This window comes from Clarias gariepinus, chromosome 6 (genome assembly GCF_024256425.1).
Source record: "Clarias gariepinus isolate MV-2021 ecotype Netherlands chromosome 6, CGAR_prim_01v2, whole genome shotgun sequence".
Classification (NCBI taxonomy): Eukaryota; Metazoa; Chordata; class Actinopteri; order Siluriformes; family Clariidae; genus Clarias; species Clarias gariepinus.
Genome location: NC_071105.1, coordinates 1,113,326 through 1,140,000, shown reverse-complemented (window position 1 = coordinate 1,140,000; position 26,675 = coordinate 1,113,326). Strand labels below are relative to the sequence as shown.

The 26,675-nt window shown below is 40.7% G+C and overlaps 1 protein-coding gene and 1 non-coding gene across 2 annotated transcripts in view; one reads left to right on the top strand and one right to left on the bottom strand.

Annotated features, from left to right (window-relative positions):
• Positions 1-26,675, top strand: part of LOC128526362 (zinc finger protein 850-like) — a 46,054-nt gene that overhangs the window by 13,339 nt on the left and 6,040 nt on the right. The window contains exons 2-6 of the mRNA XM_053498153.1: positions 4,748-4,843; positions 7,274-8,431; positions 13,609-13,671; positions 15,339-16,054; positions 23,013-23,792. Coding sequence (XP_053354128.1) covers positions 4,768-4,843; positions 7,274-8,431; positions 13,609-13,671; positions 15,339-16,054; positions 23,013-23,792 — 2,793 coding nt within the window. The 5' untranslated portion in view covers positions 4,748-4,767. The remainder of the gene's footprint in view (positions 1-4,747; positions 4,844-7,273; positions 8,432-13,608; positions 13,672-15,338; positions 16,055-23,012; positions 23,793-26,675) is intronic.
• LOC128527281 (U6atac minor spliceosomal RNA) lies at positions 12,830-12,954 on the bottom strand. The gene has a single exon (XR_008360861.1). It is a non-coding gene; the product is annotated as a U6atac minor spliceosomal RNA (small nuclear RNA).

Below are 26,675 nucleotides of genomic sequence, written 5' to 3'. Positions count from 1 at the left end.
GTGTACCAGCTGTGTGTGTGTGTGTACCAGCTGTGTGTGTGTGTGTACCAGCTGTGTGTGTGTGTGTACCAGCTGTGTGTGTGTGTGTACCAGCTGTGTGTGTGTGTGTACCAGCTGTGTGTGTACCAGCTGTGTGTGTACCAGCTGTGGTGTGTGTGTGTACCAGCTGTGTGTGTGTGTGTGTGTGTGTACCAGCTGTGTGTGTGTGTGTGTGTGTACCAGCTGTGGTGTGTGTGTGTGTGTGTGTGTGTACCAGCTGTGGTGTGTGTGTGTGTGTGTGTGTGTGTACCAGCTGTGTGTGTGTGTGTGTACCAGCTGTGTGTGTGTGTGTGTGTGTACCAGCTGTGTGTGTGTGTGTACCAGCTGTGTGTGTGTGTGTACCAGCTGTGTGTGTGTGTGTGTACCAGCTGTGTGTGTGTGTGTGTACCAGCTGTGTGTGTGTGTGTGTACCAGCTGTGTGTGTGTGTGTGTGTGTGTGTGTACCAGCTGTGTACCAGCTGTGTGTGTGTGTGTGTGTACCAGCTGTGTGTGTGTGTACCAGCTGTGTTGTGTGTGTGTGTGTGTACCAGCTGTGGTGTGTGTGTGTGTGTGTGTACCAGCTGTGGTGTGTGTGTGTGTGTGTACCAGCTGTGGTGTGTGTGTGTGTGTGTGTAACAGCTGTGGTGTGTGTGTGTGTGTGTGTGTACCAGCTGTGGTGTGTGTGTGTGTGTGTGTGTGTTCCAGCTGTGGTGTGTGTGTGTGTGTGTGTGTACCAGCTGTGGTGTGTGTGTGTGTGTGTGTGTACCAGCTGTGGTGTGTGTGTGTGTGTGTACCAGCTGTGGTGTGTGTGTGTGTGTGTGTACCAGCTGTGGTGTGTGTGTGTGTGTGTGTACCAGCTGTGGTGTGTGTGTGTGTGTGTGTACCAGCTGTGGTGTGTGTGTGTGTGTGTGTGTACCAGCTGTGGTGTGTGTGTGTGTGTGTGTGTACCAGCTGTGGTGTGTGTGTGTGTGTGTGTGTGTGTGTGTGTACCAGCTGTGGTGTGTGTGTGTGTGTGTGTACCAGCTGTGGTGTGTGTGTGTGTGTGTGTACCAGCTGTGGTGTGTGTGTGTGTGTGTGTACCAGCTGTGGTGTGTGTGTGTGTGTGTGTACCAGCTGTGGTGTGTGTGTGTGTGTGTGTACCAGCTGTGGTGTGTGTGTGTGTGTGTACCAGCTGTGGTGTGTGTGTGTGTGTGTGTGTACCAGCTGTGGTGTGTGTGTGTGTGTACTGTACCAGCTGTGTGTGTGTGTGTGTGTACCAGCTGTGTGTGTGTGTGTACTGTACCAGCTGTGGTGTGTGTGTGTGTGTGTGTGTACCAGCTGTGGTGTGTGTGTGTGTGTACTGTACCAGCTGTGTGTGTGTGTGTGTGTACCAGCTGTGTGTGTGTGTGTACTGTACCAGCTGTGGTGTGTGTGTGTGTACTGTACCAGCTGTGGTGTGTGTGTGTGTACTGTACCAGCTGTGGTGTGTGTGTGTGTACTGTACCAGCTGTGGTGTGTGTGTGTGTACTGTACCAGCTGTGTGTGTGTGTGTGTACTGTACCAGCTGTGTGTGTGTGTGTGTACTGTACCAGCTGTGGTGTGTGTGTACTGTACCAGCTGTGGTGTGTGTGTGTGTGTGTACCAGCTGTGGTGTGTGTGTGTGTGTGTGTGTACCAGCTGTGGTGTGTGTGTGTGTGTGTGTACCAGCTGTGGTGTGTGTGTGTGTTCGTGTACCAGCTGTGGTGTGTGTGTGTTCGTGTACCAGCTGTGGTGTGTGTGTGTGTGTGTACCAGCTGTGGTGTGTGTGTGTACCAGCTGTGGTGTGTGTGTGTACCAGCTGTGGTGTGTACCAGCTGTGGTGTGTGTGTGTGTGTGTGTGTACCAGCTGTGGTGTGTGTGTGTGTGTGTGTGTGTGTACCAGCTGTGGTGTGTGTGTGTGTGTGTGTGTGTGTACCAGCTGTGGTGTGTGTGTGTGTGTGTGTGTGTGTACCAGCTGTGGTGTGTGTGTGTGTGTGTGTGTGTGTACCAGCTGTGGTGTGTGTGTGTGTGTGTGTGTGTGTGTACCAGCTGTGGTGTGTGTGTGTGTGTGTGTGTGTGTGTGTGTACCAGCTGTGGTGTGTGTGTGTGTGTGTGTGTACCAGCTGTGGTGTGTGTGTGTGTGTGTGTGTGTACCAGCTGTGGTGTGTGTGTGTGTGTGTGTGTACCAGCTGTGGTGTGTGTGTGTGTGTGTGTGTGTGTGTGTGTCCCAGCTGTGGTGTGTGTGTGTGTACCAGCTGTGGTGTGTGTGTGTGTGTGTGTGTGTGTGTGTACCAGCTGTGGTGTGTGTGTGTGTGTGTGTGTACCAGCTGTGGTGTGTGTGTGTGTGTGTGTGTGTGTGTGTGTACCAGCTGTGGTGTGTGTGTGTGTGTACCAGCTGTGGTGTGTGTGTGTGTGTACCAGCTGTGGTGTGTGTGTGTGTGTGTGTGTACCAGCTGTGGTGTGTGTGTGTGTGTGTGTGTGTGTGTGTGTACCAGCTGTGGTGTGTGTGTGTGTACCAGCTGTGGTGTGTGTGTGTGTGTGTGTGTGTGTGTGTACCAGCTGTGGTGTGTGTGTGTGTGTGTGTGTACCAGCTGTGGTGTGTGTGTGTGTGTGTGTGTACCAGCTGTGGTGTGTGTGTGTGTGTGTGTGTGTGTACCAGCTGTGGTGTGTGTGTACTGTACCAGCTGTGTGTGTGTGTGTACTGTACCAGCTGTGGTGTGTGTGTGTGTGTACTGTACCAGCTGTGGTGTGTGTGTGTGTACTGTACCAGCTGTGGTGTGTGTGTGTGTGTGTGTGTGTACCAGCTGTGGTGTGTGTGTGTGTGTGTGTGTACCAGCTGTGGTGTGTGTGTGTGTGTGTGTGTGTACCAGCTGTGGTGTGTGTGTGTGTACCAGCTGTGGTGTGTGTGTGTGTGTGTGTGTACCAGCTGTGGTGTGTGTGTGTGTGTACTGTACCAGCTGTGTGTGTACTGTACCAGCTGTGTGTGTACTGTACCAGCTGTGTGTGTGTGTGTGTGTACCAGCTGTGTGTGTGTGTGTACTGTACCAGCTGTGGTGTGTGTGTGTGTACTGTACCAGCTGTGGTGTGTGTGTGTGTACTGTACCAGCTGTGGTGTGTGTGTGTGTACTGTACCAGCTGTGTGTGTGTGTGTGTACTGTACCAGCTGTGTGTGTGTGTGTGTGTGTGTACCAGCTGTGTGTGTGTGTGTACTGTACCAGCTGTGGTGTGTGTGTGTGTACTGTACCAGCTGTGGTGTGTGTGTGTGTACTGTACCAGCTGTGGTGTGTGTGTGTGTACTGTACCAGCTGTGTGTGTGTGTGTGTACTGTACCAGCTGTGTGTGTGTGTGTGTACTGTACCAGCTGTGGTGTGTGTGTACTGTACCAGCTGTGGTGTGTGTGTACTGTACCAGCTGTGGTGTGTGTGTGTGTGTGTGTACTGTACCAGCTGTGTGTGTGTGTACTGTACCAGCTCTGTGTGTGTGTGTACTGTACCAGCTCTGTGTGTGTGTGTACTGTACCAGCTGTGGTGTGTGTGTGTGTACTGTACCAGCTGTGTGTGTGTGTGTACTGTACCAGCTGCCTGTAAGCAGCTCAGAGTATGACATCACTCCCAAATGGTAAAAAATTCTCAAAGTGATGATTGAATGTTGGTCCTACTTTTAGGAGTAAGTATAAAACAAGCTGCATTCCTGACCGGTTTCCCTGGAGATCTAGGCTATAAAATAATCGTCTCTAGCGCTGACGAGGAGGCTTATGTAAACCAAAAACATAATACAGTGGGTATAGAAAAATAATCAAAATAATCACATTTTGTTGCTTTGCAGCCTGAAATACAGATGAACTCAGTTTTTATTTTATCCAGCTGTATTTACTCAGTGCAACTCTTTACATCCAAGTGAAGATATAACACCAAAATGTCTGAAAACAAACAGTTTGCTTCAGTTGCACTACCAAGGGACTAACATCCTTCAGCTTTTCATGCTAATCACAGGTTAAAGTCATATGGGTTTGTGTGCCACTGAGAAGGTAATGAACTTCACCTGATTGAGGTTACAGGTCATTTTAAGAGGGGGTGATCCTTTTCCAAATCAGCGACTGTGTTTTTTCCCCCTGTGTTGTATTGTTTTTGACATGTTGGTGTTAAATCTTCTACTTAAAATTTCCACAGAGTACCTCCTGAGAGACATCCAAGGGCTCAAGAACTCTACTGTTCTCGCTTCTTCAGAAATGAATGAAATCCATGCAGAAATCACTCCAAAGACTTTAATGTGGTTTGTAGAGTTGGAAAACTGCCATTCTGCTCTCAGTTTTGAAATACACACATGAAGCTTAACATCGCACGTAATACAGTCTCCTCTCTCGAACAATCCAAGAAGCAAAGCTCTTGCAACTCAGCTTTCGCTGACATGAGTAATATTCGCACAGGAGTGCCGTCATATTGAGCTTTTTACTTCAAAGACATTCTCTGTGTCTGTGAGTTTCATGTGCAGGAGGAGGGGCAACTGCAGCGAGTGACCCAAGCCACTCCACTTACACCCTGAATCACAGGCAGTTTACAGAGTCATGTCTTTGTAACCGTATGGGAGAGAAATGAGCTATTTTCAGCATTTGGCTCAGAAAAAGATGTTAGTTTTGGAAGATTTTACATTTATTTCCTTATTTCCAAAGTAAATGTTGTTTCCTCTTCCTCTGCTGTCCCCTTTCCTACAGGTCTTGAATTTACCTCTGCAGGAAGATAAAGAGACTCAACAATGATTAATCCAGACGAGATTAAATTTGAGAATGTGGAACCCACAGAGATCTCCAGTACTCACCAAGTATCATCAGGTACTTCCTTCACCAACAACAAATTTGTCAGAAAGAAACACAAAAAACTAGGGATGCACCGAAATTTCGGCCGCCGAAAATTTTCGGCCGAAATAGCATTATCGGTTTCGGCCGAAACGTAAGAAAGCGCCGAAAATAAAAGCCGAAATTGTTGCCACGCCTCTCCCATCCTCCCGTCTCGTTCGCGCTGTCATTACGCATCAAACACGGAGTATGTCGGCGGTTTGGAAGCACTTCAAAGTTTCAGATGAGGACAGCAAAGTTGCAATATGCAACATTTTTTTAATACAAACAAAAAGAAAATATTTTAAACATGTTTTTTAATGAAGCCATTTTCGGTTTCGGTATCGGTTTTCGGCCAAGTGCATCCAAAAATTTCGGTTTCGTTTTCGGCCCAGAATTTTCATTTCGGTGCATCCCTACAAAAAACATCACTACTCACAGTCTGGGGAGCTTGAATAGATGGTTTAAAGATATGTGTATAGTGATTTAATTTTATTTTATTTTATTTTAAATAATAGTCACAAAGCAGCTTTACAGAAATCTGGGTGTAGATTGCTGGTGAAAGTGGTGAGGAACAACGTCCTGAAACAGCATTAGCACTGAAGCTTAAGAGGAAAGAGACTTAAAAAGGAACACATTCTCTTCTGGGTGACACAAAATAGTGGGATAATAAATCGGTACTTTTTTCTTCCAGGTGATCAGTATCCAGTTCAGACTATAGACTGGAGACAGGGTATCTTGGACATAAACTGTTTTTAGGGTGTGTAATCATTTGTCACCAGGAACCCCTTTAATTGTAAAATAAATTCTACTGAATTGACTTAGATTACAACATCAAACAGCAAACTATTTTCCTCATCACTTTAGTGTTGTGAAGTATTTAGTGTAGATTCATGTCATATAAACCCAGTCAATTGCATTTTAATTCCAATATGAAATTCTGCAAAAAAAAGGTATAAAATGGGGAAAAAACTGAGAGGGACTGAATACTGAAAGAACATTTTACTGTTCTCACTTCACAAGGGCTATAGCTCACTTAAGGTCACACACATGTTCACAGATCTAGTTCATGCCATCCTTGATAATCTTCGGTCCAGTGGTAGTCCAGTGGTGGAGGTTTTGAATGGGAGTTTCTTAACTTTATTGCAAGCTTAAATGATGGGAGGAGGGTGGCTGTGGTTTGTTCCTCTTGCAGTCGAACATGGAGCAACTTCCTGCACTTAAAATTATTTAGGTGTCTTAATGTTATTGTCATGTTGTCAGTCTGGACAACATGACAATAACATAATATTTAATATATATACAAATAATTTTGAGCCATAGTTAATGCAGGTGTTAATGGTCAAAAGGTCGCCATTACAAAAGTCAAATTATTTGCCTGCATTTTGCATAGAAAACAACTACAGGGATTGCTGAAATGACTGGAATTGGGTTATGAAATGGATAGTGCTGAAACCTCAGTTTTATGGGGGGAAATGGTGTTTAAATTGCCCCTATTATGCGTTTTCAAATATGATCTTTCATTCAGTGTGTCATGTATCTGTATGTGAACATAAACTATCTGCAAAGTTGTGACGTCGACAGTGCACGATAAATGAAGTTTTTGTCTATTAAAAATAAAATCGGCTCACATTCGCCTAAACGAGTTGTTAGTAATTCAAATCTTTTTCTGTTACGGATCCACGTCACTAAGTAACATATTTGCATAATGTCCGCACACGTTCTACATTGCGAACAACTTGCCCGCCCACAAACAGTACAATTTCCACGTGGATTAACGTTACATCATTTCAAGAAGACGCTGTATTCTGCGCTTACCAGTGAGAAACTTCCTGCTCCAGTCGTGCTTGCAAAACCATTTCATCGTCAGATTCCGGCTCGAATTGATAGGGTAAAACCGACGCCATCTTTTCTATGTATTGACGGGTCTCTAGAGCTGTCATTTAGTTATGGTAATGGGCGTTTCGTTTTTCGACACGCGCTGTAGCGGTAGACCAATCATAAAGGACCGCGCCATCTGACCAATCACAGCAGTGAGGGCTCACGGAAAGGAGGGGTTTAGACAGACTGATTCCCCGAACTGCTTTACACGAGTCGTTTATGAATCATTTAGAAATGGGGTAAAATTAAATCTATTTTTAGAGAACACTAAAGTGTTTTTTGACCTTGCATACATGTAAACCTGTTTTAAGAGACTCATTAAGCGATATTAGCAACCTTTAAAATGGCATAATAGGGACACTTTAATGTTAGGGATGGGTCCCACATGGTAAACGCTACGATAAGTCATTACTGAATTTCAGTACTTGTTAAAATAATGGAACCAGTGTTTTATTGTGTTTCATAATTTCCTCATTCCTTAATTACTCATAATGAGTATTGTTTTGTTTTCTGTTGTATGCTTTCCTTTATATTTTATATCCACAGGCGCATTGGTGGTGAAACCAGATGAGATTACGGTTGAGATTCTGGAGCCAACAGAGAGCTCCAGTACTGACCGATATTCACCTGGTACTTTCTACACTAGCACCTCTGATGGTCGAGTGCATGAGCAAGTTTATCAGTGTCTACATTGTGGGAAATGTTTTAGTAAAAAGACTAATCTTCGAAGACACCAGCACGTTCACGCAGGTGAGAAGCCGCATCAGTGCTCGGAGTGCGGTATGAGTTTTAGCCGAAAGGGTAATCTTAAAAAACACCAGCTTGTTCACACAGGCAAGAAGTCGTATCAGTGCTCAGACTGTGGCATGAGTTTTGCACAGAGGTATACTCTGCAAAGACATCAGCGCGTTCACACAGGGGAGAAGCCGTATCAGTGCTCACACTGCGGGAAGAGTTTTGCTGATAACCATAATCTGATAATACACCAGCATAGTCACACAGGAGAGCGACCGCATCGGTGTATGGAATGTGGAAAGGCTTTCAAGCGCAAGGACGCACTACAAGAGCACAATCGCATTCATAACGGAGAGAAACTGTATAACTGCCCAGAGTGTGGGAAGAGTTTTACTAATCAGAGTACTTTTAAACGACACCAGCGGATGCACAAAGGAGAAAAGCCGCATCAGTGCTCGGAGTGCGGAAAGAGTTTTGTTGAATACAGCAGTCTAAAACAGCACCATCTTATTCACACTGGGGAGAAACCATATCAGTGCTCACATTGTGGGAAAAGTTTTACACAAAGGAGTAAATTCCAGCAACACCAGCGCATTCACACAGGAGAGAAGCCGCATCAGTGCTTACTGTGCGGGAAGAGTTTTACTGAGAGAGGGACTCTCGTAAACCACCAGCGCATTCACACAGGTGAGAAGCCGTATCGGTGCTCAGACTGCGGGAAGAGTTTTAACCAGAGGGGTCACCTCCAACAACACCAGCGCATTCACACAGGAGAGAGGCCTTATTACTGCTCACAGTGTGGGAAGTGTTTTACAGAAAGCGGGCATCTCGTTAACCACCAACGTATTCACACCGGAGAGAAGCCGTATCAATGTGTGCAATGTGGAAAGAGTTTCAATCAGAAAAGTCATCTGAAACAGCACCAGCGCATTCACCCTAGTGAAACCATACTGACTGTGACAATAGTTTAAGGACACAAAGAACTTTTCAGGGACAAAACTTATTCAGGAAGTAAAATAAGGACACGCTGCTGTTACCCTTGGAAAAGTGTAGCTAGGTTTATCCTAAATTATTTTTGAACACTAATTGGATGATAAGAAATGTCACTACATCCAAATATAATCTGGATGTATATACAGTATGTAATTGTTTTTTATAATTTACGTAAATTTCAAAGATTAGACATGTAATAACTGTACATATACAGTACAGATGTACAGATTGTTTTTATGATTGAAATTTGGGTTTGTTCCTTGCACCTTTTACTGCACATTTGGAGCGGACCGATGATGTCCTGCTGCTGCCGAGAACTTTATAGAACTTAATAAACAATAATCATGTGCTTTTTTTCTCTCAGATAACTGTTAAAATGGTCATCCATAGCAAAGCTATGTTACTTTTGTTTTGTCTTTAACTGAAGTTAGAATCTGAGTACTGAGTTACGTAACTTACATTTGGGTAACTCACTCCTGTCTTATTTATTTATTTTTTTATGTATGTTATTTGGCCATTTCATATTTGTATGTACGTATGTGAATTGCATTTAATGTAAAACATTAATACATTTAAATGTATAATTTAAAATGTGTTGAGCATTTGCGGGGATGCGGGGGTTGAGATTGGATTTTTTGGGGCCTATTTCTGATGTTAAGCATGTTAAAGTATGCAACCATGTTGTAGATTAGACAAAAGAATAATGCAGCAATGTATTTTTGGTATGTTGTACCTGAAAAAAAAAGGACGTAACATTGATGACATTTCGAGTAGGTTTAGAAACTGTGACAGTTATTTGATATGTAAGGACTATTATCTCTGTTGCTTTCTGTATGCCGTGTATGTCTTTTGTATAATAAAATATTTTGTTCCTATATACTCAGCTGTTCTTCTGCATGAATTCGGTGCAGTAGGAGTGTGTAATTAGTGTGATTATTAAAAAAAATTCTAGCAAAGACTTGACAAGCCAGAATAAGAGGTTAATATTTGCAAGTGTATAAAAGAACTTCTGACAAGTAAAGAGAAAAGGCACGGGCTTGCACATTAATAGAAATCTTTAAGCTTGCTGAATAATTATTTAATACACTGCCTGGCAAAACGAGGGCGCCATATTAGGAAAACTTTCTTTCTATATTAGGAAAACTTTCATATTAGGAAAATTTTTCTTACAAAGCCCCAAAGTTATGGAATAGCCTTCCAATTAACGTTCGGGACTCAGACACAGTCTCAGTGTTTAAGTCCAGGCTAAAAACCTATTTATTTAGCCAAGCATTTTTATAAATAGATTTGCCTTAGGTAAAGGAGCAGATCTGGGGGACTCATGGACGTAGAGTATTATGGTGAACTGGTATGTTTGGATGCTGTCTTCCTCACTCTCATTGATCACTCAGGTTTGTTGACGGTGAGGTGATTGGTTGCTTTACATCTCAGTTCCCCCTCATGTTTGTGTTTCCTTCTGGCTCCTCCCTTTTAGTTATGCTGTTATAGTTAGTCCTGCCGGAGTCTCTGCTTGCACTCAGTAAATATACATTCACATTATACATTATTTGACTGTGACCATACCCAACTATTATCTCTCCTCTTCTGCTCTCCCCTCTCCTGTTCTCTCTTTTCCCCTCTCTCTGTCGAGCCACACATGTCGTTCCTGAGCTGCCAGTGATCCAGACTCCCTCTGCCCTCCGGACCTGTCTGACCCATCCTGGTGCCCTGCTTCTGGTTGGTGATCTCATCACATGGATGCTCTGTGTGTCTTTTTGGGATGTTTCTGGTGTCTGGGGATGGTTTCACTCTACCATGAAGATGGTTCTGGCCTTGACGGATGTTGACAGCTGTTTCTCTGAGGACTTGACTTGACTGCAGTAGCTCAATAGTTCAGGACTGGAATTTTCTACAAGTCTGCCTGGGCCTTCAATAACTACCTGGATTCCATGTTGAAATTGACATCAGCTGTTATACTGAACTGTCTGCCACCTAACACACAGTATGAATGCAGATCAATTCCTGCTCTCTATTTACCCAAATAAGGATGGGTTCCCTGTTGAGTCTGGTTTCTCTTGAGGTTTCTTCCTATTACCATCTCAGGGCGTTTTTTTCTTTAATAGAAAAAAACCTTAAGAGGCACCAGACTCAACAGGGAACCCATCCTCATCTGGGTGAAACGGATAACAGGGATTGATCTGCATCATACTGGAATGTGAGAGTAGAAGTTCAGAATAACAGGAGATGTGTTTAAGTTAAAACTGAGTTCAGTTCGTTATTGGAAGCTCAGGTAGACTGTAGGAAACTCCAGTCCTGAAGTCAAAAGTCCTCAGAGAACAGCTGTCTGCATCAGCCGAGGACAGGACCATCTTCATGGAAAAGTGGAACCGTCCCCAGTCACCACACGCATCCCAGGCAGACCACACGGGGGCATCCATGCGATGAGATCTTCAACCAGAAGCGGGACTCCAGGATGAGTCAGACAGCTCCAGCGGGCAGAGGGGTCTGGATCACTGGCAGCTCAGGAGCGACATGTATAGCTCGACAGAGAGACAGGTAGAGGGAGGGGAGAGAGGAGAAAAGAGATAAGAGGAGATGGCAGAAAAAAAGGAGACATGGCAGTTAGGTATGGTAACAGTCAAACGATGTATAAAGTGAATGTATATTTAGTGTAGAGTGCAAGCAGGGACTCTGGCAGGACTAACTATGACAATATAACTAAAAAGGAGAGCCAGAAAGAAAAAACAGACTTGAGGGCCCCCTTAAATGTAAAGCGACCAATTACTTCACTGTCAACAAACCTGAGTGATCAATGAGAGTGGGGAAAACAGCATCTAAACATACCAGTTCACCGTAATACTACAGATCTGCTCCTTAACCTAAGGCAAATCTATTTACAAAAATGCTTGGGTAAATAAATAGGTTTTTAGCCTAGACTTAAACACTGAGACTGTGTCTGAGTCCCGAGCATTAATTGGAAGACTATTTCATAACTTTGTTTTTTTTAAAAAAAAAAAAAAAAAAAAGCTCTTGTCCTTGCATTAGTTTTCATAATATGCGGTACTGACAAGCAGCCTGCATCCTTTGATTGAAGTAGGCGTGGTGGATCATAAGACACTAGCAGTTCACTCAGATACTGCGGTGCGAGACCATTTAATGCTTTATATGTCAAGAGTAGTATTTTAAAATCGATCTGAAATTTCACAGGGAGCCAATGAAGTGTGAATGAGATAGGGGTGATGTGCTGCTGCATTGTGGACTAACTGAAGCTTCTTTATACACCTAGTTGAACAACCAGACAGTAAGGCGTTACAATAGTCCAACCTAGAGGTTTTTAAAAGTATGAACTACTTTTTCAGCATCATTTAGTGACAATATATTTCTTTTCTTGGCAATATTTCTGAGATGAAAGAATGCTATCCTGGTAATATTATCTACATGAGCTTCAAATAAAAAGCTGGAATCTATAATCAAACCGAGGTCTTTCACTATTGCACTTGATGGAACAGAAACGCCATCTAAAGTTACAGTGTGATGAGAAAGCTTACTTCTAGCTGCTTGTGGTCCTATGACTAGAACTTCTGTCTTATTAGGATTAAGCAGAAGGAAGTCTCTTATGTCCTGCACATGTTGCTCAATTCCTACTACATTTTCTAATCTGTGAAGGAGAATACTATGATCAATAGTGTCAAAAGCTGCACTGAGGTCGAGTAACAGAAGTATAGTGACGCAACCCTGATCAGAGGCCACTAGGAGGTCATTTACTACTTTAACGAGTGCCGTCTCTGTGCTGTGATGAGGCCTAAATCCTGACGGATACAGTTTGTTTATGCTATTTCTACGTAGATATGAACAAAGTTGCTGTGCTACTATAGTATCGAGCACCAGAATCTTAAAGATAAAGGGGAGGTTTGATATCAGCCTGTAATTGGACAGCTTACAAGGGTCCAGATCAGGTTTCTTAACTAGCGGTTTAAAAAATGCTAATTTAAAGGATTTGGAAACATACCCAATGCTGAGTGAAAAAAAAGAAGCAAAAAATTATTTTCAACAGGGGTTCTGTTCTGCTTGAGAAAATGTGTCGGTACAGGATCTAATATACAGGTTGATGAATTTAAAGAAGAGATGAGTGAAATTAGTTCTCTCGCTTCAAGGGGAGTAAAGTATTCTAGGTTCTGATGTGATGTGAGTAGTTTATTTACAATATAGGAAACAGACACAGTGTTTTTACAGTGTCTCAAAATACAAACACTGTATAAACAAACATAGTGTGCAAATTACACAAGTGTTATATATATAAAAAGAGATAAAGCCCAAAGTGTGTGTGTGTGTGTGTGTTCAAGGCTGCAATGGTTTGTCCAAATTGCTCTCAGGTTGCCTTAACCCTCTGAGCTCCAACTTCCTTAGAGATGTCACAGAGTAGGTGGCAGTGCCTTAACTGTTTCTGTGTTGCAGGCCATTAGAAACTCATCCATCCCTGTCAGGGGGTTTGCTAACCTTCCCTCCTTCTCCTACAACACAACCAAGATGTCTTGGTATGCTGAAGCATTAAGATTGCCCTTCACTGGGGATAAGGGGCTAATTGAACTTCCAGTCTCGCATATTATTATGCACATCAATCCCTGCTTTCTGTTTCACCCAGATGAGGATGGGTTCCCTGTTGAGTCTGGTTCCTCTCAAGGTTTCTTCCTATTACCATCTCAGGGAGTTTTTCCTTGCCACTGTCGCCGTCGTCCTAGGCTTGCTCATCAGGGACAATCAGGGACAATCATATCATTTTGATTCATACACATTAACATTTCATACAAACTTAATTCTTGTAATTGTGTAAAGCTGCTTTGTGATGATGTAAATCGTTAAAAGCGCTATACAAATAAAATTGAATTGAATTGCAATACCTGACTTCAATAATTTGAAAACAACATTTTCAAATATTTTTTTTTTCCGTATAAGTGTGTGTGCAGAAGCTAGCCCTGCTGTAGTTTGTCTGTAAAAACATACCATGCCCTGATCCTCCAGTAGGTGTCGCTGTGAGCGTTTCGGTCTCGTTCCTCCACACATTCCCAGAAGCAGAAGAAGCCGTGCTGCAGTGTTGCTGATTGATGAGCTGAGCTCTCCGACTCTACTAATCATCTTTACATTCCAATATTTCTGACAGGGTTTTACCCCCACAGTTCCATCTGATCCGTTGTGGGTGTATTTGAGGTGGTTAACTGCGTTCTGCTGTAAAGCTCAAGGTAAGTTACACTCGGCTAACAGTGGCTCAGTCCTACGTTAAATAATCTAAACGATGTTGAAAATGTTGAATTTTCATAGATATAACTTTTATAACAGGATCACGTGACTGTATAATGTTAGACAGTGTGAAGTGTGATCTCGAGCCATCTACAGTTTTACTCCTTTGGATTGTGCAGTGACCTCTGGTGTTCAACTGCTGCAATTGCATTAGATAATAATCTCAGTAATACTCATATGCACCATGTTAATCACAGATTCATATGATGCACATTTCACTGCATCTGGATGCACCCCTATTACACAGCATAATATATAATTCATTTTAACTGCCAGTTTGGCAGTACATTACCTCATAATCTTTTGGTTACTATTTGAGTCACAGTATAGCAGATGATTGACACATTAGTATGAGATTAGATTAAGAATGCTAAACCTTGACAGACTAAAGTCTGGACATTGTTATTATTGCCAAACAAATTTGTGATTTTTTTATTTTTCCAGGGATGAGTTGTTCAGTCTCTCCCTGTCCTCTGCTGTCCTCTTTCTCCTCTACACGTTGTAAATCACATCTGTAAGAACCTCTAGGATGAATTCAGTAAAGATTAAATGTGAGGATTTTGACCCCACAGAACTCTCCAGCATTCACCAAATATCACCAGGTACTGCTCACATAATCATCATATATTGTAATTTATATTAACACTTTTCAGCCGTACAGGACGTGACACAGTGACAGATCCAGCGATCAAGGGATTTAATATATATAAGCGTGAGAATGTCATCTGACTTTGATATGATTACATTTGCACCAGAATGCTTTTACTGTTCAGTTTTTAGACAGAAAAGCTTTTTGAGAAAATTTCAGCAATTTTATTAATGTGTATTTTTTTAGGGACAACCAGGGACGTCCTGATATGATATTATAAGGATATGGTAATTAGGTGCTGATTCAATTTGTATTGCAATAATTTTTTTATAAATATTCTGACTCTCAAAAAAAATGAGTTACAATGCTAAACAGATTTTAGAAAATAATTCACTCCTACATTGGAGGGTTATTTAATTTTTATTTTTTGGGGGGATTTTTCCCTGATTTTCTCCCTAATTTAGTTGTGTCCAATTCCTCCCCGTCACTAGGGGGCTTCCACATTAAGGCTACTACTACCACACCAAGGACTATCCCACGTTTTCTCTAAACCACGTGACGCCAGCTGAGTGCATCTTTTCAAACTGCTCGCTCACGCACCATTGGGGGCGGAGTAGCACACTCGGAGGAAAACGCTATCCGCTTCTTCCGCATGCGTGAGCTTACAGACGCCCCTGATTGGCTGTAGAGCTGTGATTAATGTGAGAGCTCTAAATACCTCTCATCCCACCCCTCTGAGAGAGCTCGGCCAATCAGCCGTCTCTAGACCTCCGGCTGTGAGAGGTTACAGCATCACCCGGAAATCGAACTTGCGATCTCTGGAGAATAGGGACATTGGAGGGTTATTGAGAATTTTACCACCTCAAATGCAAACATATGTAAAATAAACACTAATTAAAAAATATGTTGGCGATACATTGGGAAATACATTACTGAATTAATTTCCCCACGTGTCTAGTATTTGTTAAAATGGCTAAAACGTTAATTTTTCTTTTATATATTATGTATGTTTCTTCACAGGAGTTCCACCACTAGTAAAGCCAGAAAAAATTAAACCAGAAATTCTGGTTCCTGAAGAGATCCCCAGTAGACCTCCTCTCCACACTGACACCTCTGAAAGAGAAATGCAAAAACATAATCATCATCAGTGTCCACGATGTGGAAAAAGTTACAGTAAGGTGGGCAATCTCAAAAAACACCAGTGTATCCAGAAACAAAGGAAGCTGTATCAGTGTCTGAACTGCGGCAAGAGTTTTAAACAAAACCACTATCTCAAAGTCCACCAGCGCATACACACCGGAGAGAAACCCTATCACTGTGTGGAGTGTGGGCGGAGTTTCACCATCCTGAGAACACTCCAACAACACCAGCGTACTCACACAGGAGAAAAGCCGTATCAGTGCTCAGACTGCGGCAAGAGTTTCACACAAAGCAGCTTATGCCAACAACACCAGCGCGCGCACACAGGTGACCGGCGGTATCAGTGCTCAGAGTGTGGCAAGGGCTTCACCAAGAGTAATAATCTCATAAAACACCAGCGAATTCACACGGGAGAGAAGCCGTATGTCTGCTCGGAGTGCTCGAAGGGTTTTACTGATAGCAGTCATCTCATAAGACACCAGCGTATACACACGGGAGAGAAGCCGTATCAGTGCTTAGAATGCGGAAAGACTTTTACTGAAAGGAGTAACCTCCAACAACACCAGCGCACTCACACTGGAGAGAAACTGTACTGTGCAGAGTGTGGCAAAAGTTTTAGGAACCAAAGAAGTTTTCAGCGACACAAACGTATTCACGCAGTCACAAATACGGACATGCTGCAATGAAGTGTGTTAGATAGCTAGATTTATTTAAATTTCTTATTTTGGACCACATTACAGAGTCATGCGAATGATTTGGGAGCAACTATTAGACCACCGTTTATGAGGCAGTATATTTAAATCTAATGCACTGATCAGTCAGAATATTAACACTAAATCCACCAAGGTTTTAGGTTCCCCTTGTGCTACTGGTTGAACTACACACACACAGTAAGAGCAAACTAGGGTGGTGCAACATGGGGTGGTGCTCCAGTGATACTGTGCTACAAGTTCTGTGGCCATTAAATATTGCCTGGTTCATTTTCACTCACCCTGTAATCTCTGAAACAGTGTGTATGAAGTTTTAGGTAATGAACCAGCCACAGTCCTTCTGAGGCCTTTCACACCTGCTTCTTTTTTCATACAGCAAAACCTTTTTTTGTGGTCCGAAAAGTAAAAAAATATATATTTTACATAATTTGCTGCTTTGTTTTCTGACCTACAGATATTTCCCTGTAAGATTGAAAGGTTTTTCTGAAAAACTAATGTTTGAAAATCAGAAATGTTTTTGTATTGAATTAATATTGAAGCTGTAAACATGTATGACAAGTTTGTACAAAGAAAAAACATGGGTTTCCTAAGACCTTTTTTTTAACTTATGTAAAAGTCCCATAGTTAAATTGTAATGAGAGGAAATTTATTTGCACTAATAATTGAAATTTGGGTTTGTTCCCTGCACCTGCCTTCTGCACATCAATTTTATAGACTTTTCTCGAGGTTTCAGGCAAGTTTTAATCAGTAATGATTTTTTATTTTACTTTGGTGGGTGAAGTTTCAGTGGGACCTCGGATTGCGAGTAACCCGGTTTGCGATTGTTCCACAAGATGGGCAAAAAATTTATTACATTTTAACTTGATTTTATAAGAACTATTAAGAAGTATCATCAAGTATCATTTAGCGCTTCTTGTTTTGACACCAAATGTCACATGATCACAACTGCGCCAACTCTCTCATGCTGCAGAATTGTGGGTAATCGTCTCCCATGCTCGGTCTCAGTGTGCGTCTCTCAACTGGTATAATCAACATCCGTGCGCAGATTTACTGTAACCATCTGTAATAATATATGGGTTATATTCTAAACATTTGCGATTTCACCAGTCTATTCCTCTCAACTTCATTAGACAATAATGAAGCATGTCTCCTGAATTGGGAAACTTGCTGACTAACACTGAAGCGCCGTCCTCTGAGACTCTTCTTATAAATGGTTACATAAAAGTTTTTTTTAGTTTTAAGTTTCACCACATCAAGGTTCATAAAAAAATATTTTAAACAATATTAAAAAAAAATCAGCCACACAATATTTATTTTTAAGTGTTTAATAAGCAGTTATAAATGCAATGTACATAAACATTTTCTATTAGCCTTAGGTTCTGTGGAACGTCAGCCATAGAATATTGATTTATGAATTATTAATAAAATAATTAAAGATGTATAAATAAAAAAGTTAAATACTGAAGATTGGGGAAGCACAAGACCAATTCAGATTGTGCCTTTCTTATTTGACTTATAGTATTTTTTTATTTATTTACATTTGCATTAGGCAAAATACATACAATACACACATGGTCAGTAGTCTAAGTGAAAAACAGTTAAAGAGAAGAAAAAAAGACCAAAGCATTCTGAGTGGAGTCTTCTCCTGTTGTTTATGCGAGTGCACTAGTCCTCCAGCAGATGGCGCTGTGCGCATGTACACTACACATTCCCAGAAGCAGAAGAAGCCGTGCTGCAGTGTTGCTGATTGATGAGCTGAGCTCTCCGACTCTACTAATCATCTTTACATTCCAATATTTCTGACAGGGTTTTACCCCCACAGTTCCATCTGATCCGTTGTGGGTGTATTTGAGGTGGTTAACTGCGTTCTGCTGTAAAGCTCAAGGTAAGTTACACTCTTATTCTTTTTCACAATTTTAAATTTCACAGTAATTCATCCTTCAAACTTGAATTTCTTGTAACTTGGTTAGTCTTTTCCACTACCCGCTCTTTCTCAGTTTACGGAGTGACGTCACTACAACATGGCCGATCTCTCTGTGCTCAGTGTCCTACCTCTCTCCTCTTTATAGCAGCACAGCTTGGTGGCTTTAGATCAGTTATTGCACACACACACACAGAGTACCTGGTTAAATATGAAACCCTAAACAGACTAATCACTGAGCTTATTTTTTACCCTCAGGAGGATGTGGTGAGTTGATAAATAACCTAGTTAACCTCCAACCGGCTATTATATTAGGTTATGTCACCAGGTTTGCTTAGTTCAGTGCAAATGAACCTAATCATATTCAGATTAATACTTCATGCATTTCACCTTGGATTACGAGCATAATTCATTCTCGAAGCGGGCTCATATTTCAAAACACTCGTAAATCAAAGTAGATTTCCCCATAAGAAATAATGGAAATTCTAATTATTCATTCCACAACCCAAAAAAACAAATACATAAAAATAATTAATACAAAATTTAAAGAAAAAATTTAAAAAAGTAACCTGCACTTTATCTTAAAAAAAAGTTTAAAAAGTATACCGACAGATAAGTGTTTCTGTTTTTGTGCACAGGCACTGTGTGTGTGTGTGTGTGTGTGTGTGTGTGTGTGTTTGTGTATGTGTGTGAATTTAAGATAAAAGGAGAAGAGGAATCAGTTAGATTTGAAGGGTAAGATGATAAAGTAGAAAAAAGGTAAAAAAAAAAAGTTACTTACCCCATGGATTTACCTAAGCGAATAGTTAAGAGACTTCCATTGGAGAATTACTGCAATGATTAATACAATTCAGCAGGGATACATTATTTTAAACCTAACTGATGCAGTGAGGAGCATCTCATTTCTTAAACAACCATGTCAGAAGACATATCCTGTATGGAAAGATGTTCCTCTGTTTAGAAGGGTCAAATTACTGTCCTGCATCAAGCAAAAAAAAAAACTAAAAAGACTGCTGAAACCACTAACATTGGGTTAAAAACTGTAAAATGCATGATTAAAATCAGGAAGGATTGGAGGTTACTTAAATGTCTGGTGAAATCAAATTCATAGTAAAAATAAAGCATTTCCACACAAACACAATGTGTAAAGAACTTATTTGATTGGCACTAAACAGCTGTGTCCCCATAAGAAAACCACTTGTTAGTGAGAATAATCAGGAAAAAAAATACTTTAGTTTGCTAGGGAGCATAAAGACTAAATTTGGAGTGATATAAAAAGGTCATGTGACCTGATGAGTCCAGATCGAGCCTATTCCAGAGTGATGGGCGTGTCAGGGTAAGAAGGGAAGCGCATGAAGCGATGCTCCCATCATGCATAGTGTCCACTGTACAAGGATCTGGAGACAGTGTTATGATCTGGGGTTGCTTCAGTTGCTCAGGTCTAGACTCAGTAACGTTATGTGGGAGTAAAATGAAGTCAGCTGAACACCTGAATGTACTGAATCACCAGGTTATTGCATCTATGGAGGTTTTCTTCTTCCCTGATGGCACAGACATATTCCAGGAGTAAGAGTAAGATAGTGGCTTTGGGAGCACGAGGAATTATTTACACACATGAACTGTAGAACATTCGAGATGCTGATCTGATATAATTATATTATCTACCAGCGTTAGCAAAAGTCGCATCACATCACTTCCAACATTTAGATTTTATGGATAACATGGCACTTTTAGTTTAGGTATTTTACACGCCCTTACCTTAGACTGTGGACATTTTTGCTCTAACAACCCATGTTTTATCTCATAGTGGCACATAACTGCTCAAGTTACTGCTTGTTATTAGCCCCACAGTTAAGGGAATATATGAGACAAACTAAACTTAACTAAACTGAACATACATTGATCTGTCCATTCATCTTTGAAGGTTCAGGTTTTATAATCGATTCCCATCTATGTGTGCATAAAGTTTTCATGCATGCGTATTCTCCCTGTGCTTGATGGCTTTCGTCCAGGCAGAATGGCGGAAATCTGCTTTAATATACAAGTGTTTTAATATACAAGCACACTTCTGGATTATCCTCGCAATCCAAGGTTCTACTGTAAACTATCACGTTGATTGGCTCTGTTGAGTTACGTGTAAAGCCACATTTACCTAGAGGGGAAAAAGCGGTGTTTACCTTCAAAACATCTAGCACAAAACTGCTCATAATGTCCCCTCTACTCAACACTTTGATTTATTTTATGGCGCAGGTTTAACTTCAGACAAATACCGAAGGACTGACAAAGATTCATTAAATAGTGTTAAGCTAGTATTGCATGATGCTGTGACAAAATCAGACATACAGACAAAATTTTTTCTGAGACTGGTTTCGGGTCGGCAGCACAGTGGTGTAGTGATTAGCACTGTCGCTTTGCACCTCCAGGGTCCGGGATAGTTTTCCGGCCAAACTCGATTCCCATCTATATGTGGGTCACTGACGGATAAGACTTTTTAATAGGCCAATTTTAAAATACCAAAAATATGGATATGTTTAGCCATTTTCTAAACACTTGGAATGTAGTGTACACATGCCTTTATAAAGAAAAGTAAAAAAATTGTCATTTTAGTGTTTTTACACTTAAGTTAATGAAACACAGCCTTAAAAAAGTCATCTGGGGCGACCGTAATATATCTCAGAATTCACATTTTTATGTATCATTAAGACTAGTTGAACTCGTATCAGTAAGTAGATAAACTGATGAAGAAAGATAAACTGCCCTTTCATTTTATGAAAACCATTATTTCACAAGTTTATTCTATAATATCAGAGTCTCCTTCATTATCCAGTTAAAATAAATGTTTATCCCTATAAAAGGAATGGAAAATGGCTGAATTTAGAAAAATAAAATAAAATATACAAATAATTATACTTAAACAATTAACTCTATGTATATAATTGATGTATAGAATATGAAAACTACAAATATAGGACATATATCTATCATTTAAAACATTTAGCAGTGATCGCCCCACATGATACTCGGTCGCCCCATATGATGTTTTCAAGTTCACTCAAGTATAACAGGCTAACGGTTAGCCTCAGAAACCAAACTAGTTTCTTCTAGTGACAAAGCACTATCAAATTTATCATCAAAATATAGATTTGTGGAAAAAAATTATAATTCACAGTTTTGGGGTGGTCGCCCCACTTTTCAGACTAAAAGTGCCTACGACATTACAGCAGTTAAAAAACAGCTTTTTTTTACTATATGAGAGACTGATTTACTATACAGTTGTTTCCAGGGGGTCTTCACTTGTGTCTGGCTGATGCAGTATCCCATCCTTGAGATGTTTTTTAAAATAAAGGTCCCAAAATTGTGGTTTGTTGATGGTCGCCCCGGATGAAATGGATAGAATCAACATAATTCAGACAACATTCGTTTGTATATCATGATAGAAATATATAAGCAAATGCTTTATAGTTTTGTCAATGGATGTAAAACATGTTTAAAATTATGCCAACTAGGAAAAGGGATATATTTAAGTTGATTTAAAGTGTTTTTAAACCAGTTGTCCTAACTAAAGTCAAGGCCGGACGGTCGCCCCATATGGTGTTTTGGCACTTCGGATAGCAGAAAAGTGATGAAAAACTTAAAAATTTGAAGAAGTTAGAGTGGTTTAGTAGGTAAAGAAGGTATAACAAGTAGATGAGAAATTTTTATGTTTTTTTTAGTTTTTTTCTGCAAAATAAAATTAACCCAGACAGAAAAAGGGGGGGTCACGTCATTGACCCGTGTGCATAAAGTTTGCATATTCTCCCTGTGCTTGATGGCTTTCCTCTAGGCACTCCGTTTTTTTCCCACAGTCCAAAGTCCTGCAGATTAGGTTAACTGGCATTTCCAAATTGTCCGTAGTGTATAAATGAGTGTGTGAGTGTATACATGTGTGCGCCCTGCTATGGATTGGCACTCTGTCCAGGGTGTACCACGTCTCGTGCCTAAGTCTCCTGGGATAAGCTCCAGGTCCCCCGCAACTCTGAATATAGGATAAAGCGGTATAGATGAGTGGTTTTGGGTAAATTCCGACCAATGTCCAGACAAAACCTCTCTCTTATTTATACAAGAATCATTATTTATAAAATTTTCTGGCTTTAAGTTTTTAAGTTTTACTTGATATTTTAAACTTCATTACTGAAACAGTTTAAGGCCGATGTTCTTTGTACAGCTGTACAATTATCCATTTATTCTTCTTTCTAATGCAGGTATGAGTTGTCCAGTCTCCTCATACTGTCCTCTTTCCTACAAGTCCTAAATTTATTTAAAATCATTGAGAGATTCAGCTGGGATGAATCTTGAGATTAAATGTGAGAGTTTGGAACCTACAGAGATCTCCAGTACTCACCAAATATCATCAGGTACTTCCCACACCAAAAACTCTCACAGAAACCCTTGAGGGGAACCAGATTTAAAAAAGAACACCAAATAGTGGGTTTTAATTCCATACTGTTCTACAAATGTGTGCCGTAATTTAACAAATGTGTCCTATGATATAACACGTCAGCAGGATCTGGGTGTGATAAAACACTAAAGCAAGAGTCTATGGACCATAAACTTGGGTTTTTGGGATATACAATTTTAAGGCACTTATTTTCAACCAGAAATCGGAATCCATAGTCTGCTTTCTTTTATATTTTATACCTGTATTTCTCCTTAGGAGTTCCAGCCACGATGAGGTCACATGAGGTTAAATTTGAGATTCTGGAACCCACAGAGAGCCCCAGTAGTCACAGAAGTTCATCTGATCCTGTTAATGCTAACACCTCTGTCAGAAAAGTGGACAAACATCATCATCATCATCATTGTCCATGTTGTGGGAAGAGTTACAGTAAAATGGGGAACCTTAAAAAGCACCAGTGTGTTCAGACACAACGAAAGCTGTATCAGTGCCCGAACTGCGGCAAGAGCTTCAAACAGAACCACTCTCTTAAAGTACACCAACGCATTCACACCGGAGAGAAACCCTATCACTGTGCAGAGTGTGGGCGGAGTTTCACCATCCTGAGCAGTCTCCAACACCACCATCGCGTTCACACAGGAGAAAAGCCTCATCAGTGCTCAGAGTGCGGCAAGAGTTTTACACAAAGGAGCTCTTTAATAAAACACCAGCGCATTCACACAGGAGACCGTCCGTATCCGTGCTCAGAGTGTGGCATGAGTTTTACACAAAGAGGTAATCTACTAATACACAAACTAATCCACACAGGAGAGAAGCCATATCAGTGTGTGGACTGCGGTAAGAGTTTTACCCAAAGGGGAATTTTCCAAGAACACCGGATGATTCACACAGGAGAGAAGCCGCATCAGTGCTCAGAGTGCGGGAAGGGTTTCACTAAGAGGAATAATCTCATTAAACACCAGAGAATTCATACAGGAGAGAAGCCGTATGTCTGCTCACAGTGCTGGAAGAGTTTCACAGAGAGCAGTCATCTCATAAAACACCAGCGTGTTCACACAGGAGAGAAACCATATCAGTGCTTAGACTGTGGGAGGAGTTTTACCGACAGGGGGAATCTTCTGCAACACCAGCGCGTTCACGCTGGAGACAAGCTGTACTGTGCAGAGTGCGGCAAAGGTTTTAAGAACCAAAGAAGTTTTCAGCGACACAAACGCATTCACGCAGTCACAAATGAAGACATGCTGCAGTCCTCTTCAGAAAGAGCGGGGGTTACTTAGGTTTATTCTAGCTAATATTATTTTTAGACAATTTCATAGACTCAAAAAGATGATTTGGGTCATTACATTTAAAGCCATGTGTATTTTTATGTGTTTATGTTTTTGTTTTCCAATTAAAGTAAATTGGACATGTAATAAGAGTAAAGTTGCTTGCAATGATGACTGAAATGTGAGTTTGTTCCCTGCACCTGCCACTACCAGATTTTTACCCAGATATAACATACTCCATTGTTTTCAACTCTGATAGTTAAAGCTGTGTTTTCTGTCATTATCTGTTATTAGAAACTGAGTATTGAAATTATTTAGGTCATATTGACAAAGTTACTTTGTTGATTGGGTCATATTAGGTCTTATTTGGGGGGAATCTTTGGCCATTCCATACCAACATGTTAGTTGCATGTAAGTTTTTCTGTATCCAAATTAAAATGTAATATAAAAATGGCAATGTAATGCTAAAGTGGGAAGTATATTTGGAACTTGTACATGAATTTATTCAATTTCAATTTTTTCAATTCAATTTTATTTATATAGCGCTTTTACCAATGGTCATTGTCTCAAAGCAGCTTCACAAAGATGAAAGAAATTCACAAAAAAAAATAATAATAATAATAATAATAATAATAAATTGTGTATGTGTGAGAAAAGTGTCTCTAGATAATAACGAGATGAATGAATGAAATTTCTCTGATGAGCAAGCCAACGGTGACGGCGACAGTGGCAAGGAAAAACTCCCTGAGATGGCAATAGGAAGAAACCTTGAGAGGAACCAGACTCAACAGGGAACCCATCCTCATCTGGGTGATAACAGATAGAGATAATATAACACCATGTGTGTTATGCAGCTGAGAGTACAATATAAACAGAAATTATTTAAATTAACATGAAGTCCAGTTTAACATAGGGATGAGTCAGTAGGTGCAGAGGGCAGATGGGATCTGGATCACTGGGAGCACAGGAGCAGGATGTGTAGCTCCAATCATAATAAGGCAGAATTCAGCTGGAGCTGGTCCTTCTCTGGATGCCTCAGGATCTTTACAGGGTTGGCCTTTATCTACTGAAGCTGGTACAATCTCCAGATGCCTCAGGATGGGTAGAAAAGTACAGAACAGATGGAGAGAATTAGCGTAGTTGCCATTCAGAAAAGATGTCCTGAAGTATGAAGTTATGGGATGAGTTACGCGTATGCCAGATTAAAGAGATGCGTCTTGAGTCTACTTTTAAACTGGGAAATTGTGTCTGAGCCCCGAACACTGTCTGGAAGGCTATTCCAAAGTTTTGGAGCTAAATATGAAAAAGCCCTACCCCCTTTTGTAGATTTTGAAATTCTGGGAACTACCAGAAGTCCAGAGTTTTGTGATCTTAAGGAGTGATCTTTATGGCCTCAAAATTCGAAGTTATTCTATTTACATTTCCAGTTTGGTGTACTACTATTGAAATTTCATAATACACAGGTAGTATAGGTACAAATTTAAATTTCTAACTTGTCCATGCAAATTTGGGATTGAAATTCAACTTTAATTATTCCATTTAAATTTGATGTAGAAGTATTACTAATGATATTTTATTTACAGTACACGAGTGTTTGGATTCTTCAATGCACTTCACCACTAAAGAGCTGTGCGCGGATTTGGTCACTTGAAACTAAAAAAGACATGCATTACTATGTTGAAAAGTAACACATTATATTACTAGTACTAACAAAAATAATATAGTATATAAAAGTAAGCACCTTAATTTTAAGTATCCTAAGTATTAAAGTTTGGGACTGTTTTCTCCAGGAAATAATTACTTTTACTTGTCTGCTGTGTAATTTCATTGGTACACGCACAGCACAAATCATGTTACAAGTTAAGCCTTTATTTGTCACATATACATTACAGCACAGTGAAATTCCTTCTTCGCATATCCCAACGTAGCTGGGGTCAGAGCGCAGGGTAAGCCATGATGCAGCGCCCCTGGTCCAGATAGGGTTAAGGGCCTCGCTCAAGGGCCCCACAGTGGCAACCTGGTGGGGCTGGGGAACGAACCGCCGATCTTCTGATCAGTAACTCGGTGCCTTAGCCCTTTGAGCCACCACTGCCCTGTTCCCTTATGTCCGTAACAGTCTTTGAAATAAAAATCAAAATGGATTGGAATGCATTTTGACTAGCCAATTCTGACAGCTGGACAGTACAGATGGACTTTAATTTCAATGATGATTTTCATGAATTATCCAAATGCCTAAGTAAAAGAAATCTCAATAGTAGTACCACAAACTTAAAATGGAAATTGAACAACTGAAGTTGAACATTAATTTTAATCCCAAAGTTGCATGTACAAGTTGCAAATTTAAAGATCTCCAAAAGCAACACATCATGCTGCATCAGTTATACAATAATCATGTACTGTGGTACCTCAGTATACAAACCCCCGCTTTAAGAACTGACATTTTGCAAGAAATGTGCCTCGACAAATGAAGCATTTTCATGATACGAGTGACTGAGCCGAACTGAGTTGTGGGAGCCGTTCAAAACGTGTTTGCATCAGTGGAAAGCGAAACGAGTTTACATATATAAGTGAGGATTAATGTTTATTTATGTCATATTTACATGTCTTTTCTAAATGTTTAAATTGTTTTTGTTTGCAATTATAGTGTTGGAAATTGGTAATATCTGTAATATATTTGGGTGGCTGGAACGGATTATCTGCACTTACATACACTCACATACAGAATTTTACCTTAAGATCGCACCATTAAATTCATATGCCGAGGTACGACTGTATATTACACCTGGAGCTCGCGTCAGAGTAAGTGTTTCTGTACAATGTGTGCCCTGATCCTCCAGTAGGTGTCGCTGTGAGCGTTTCGGTCTCGTTCCTCCACACATTCCCAGA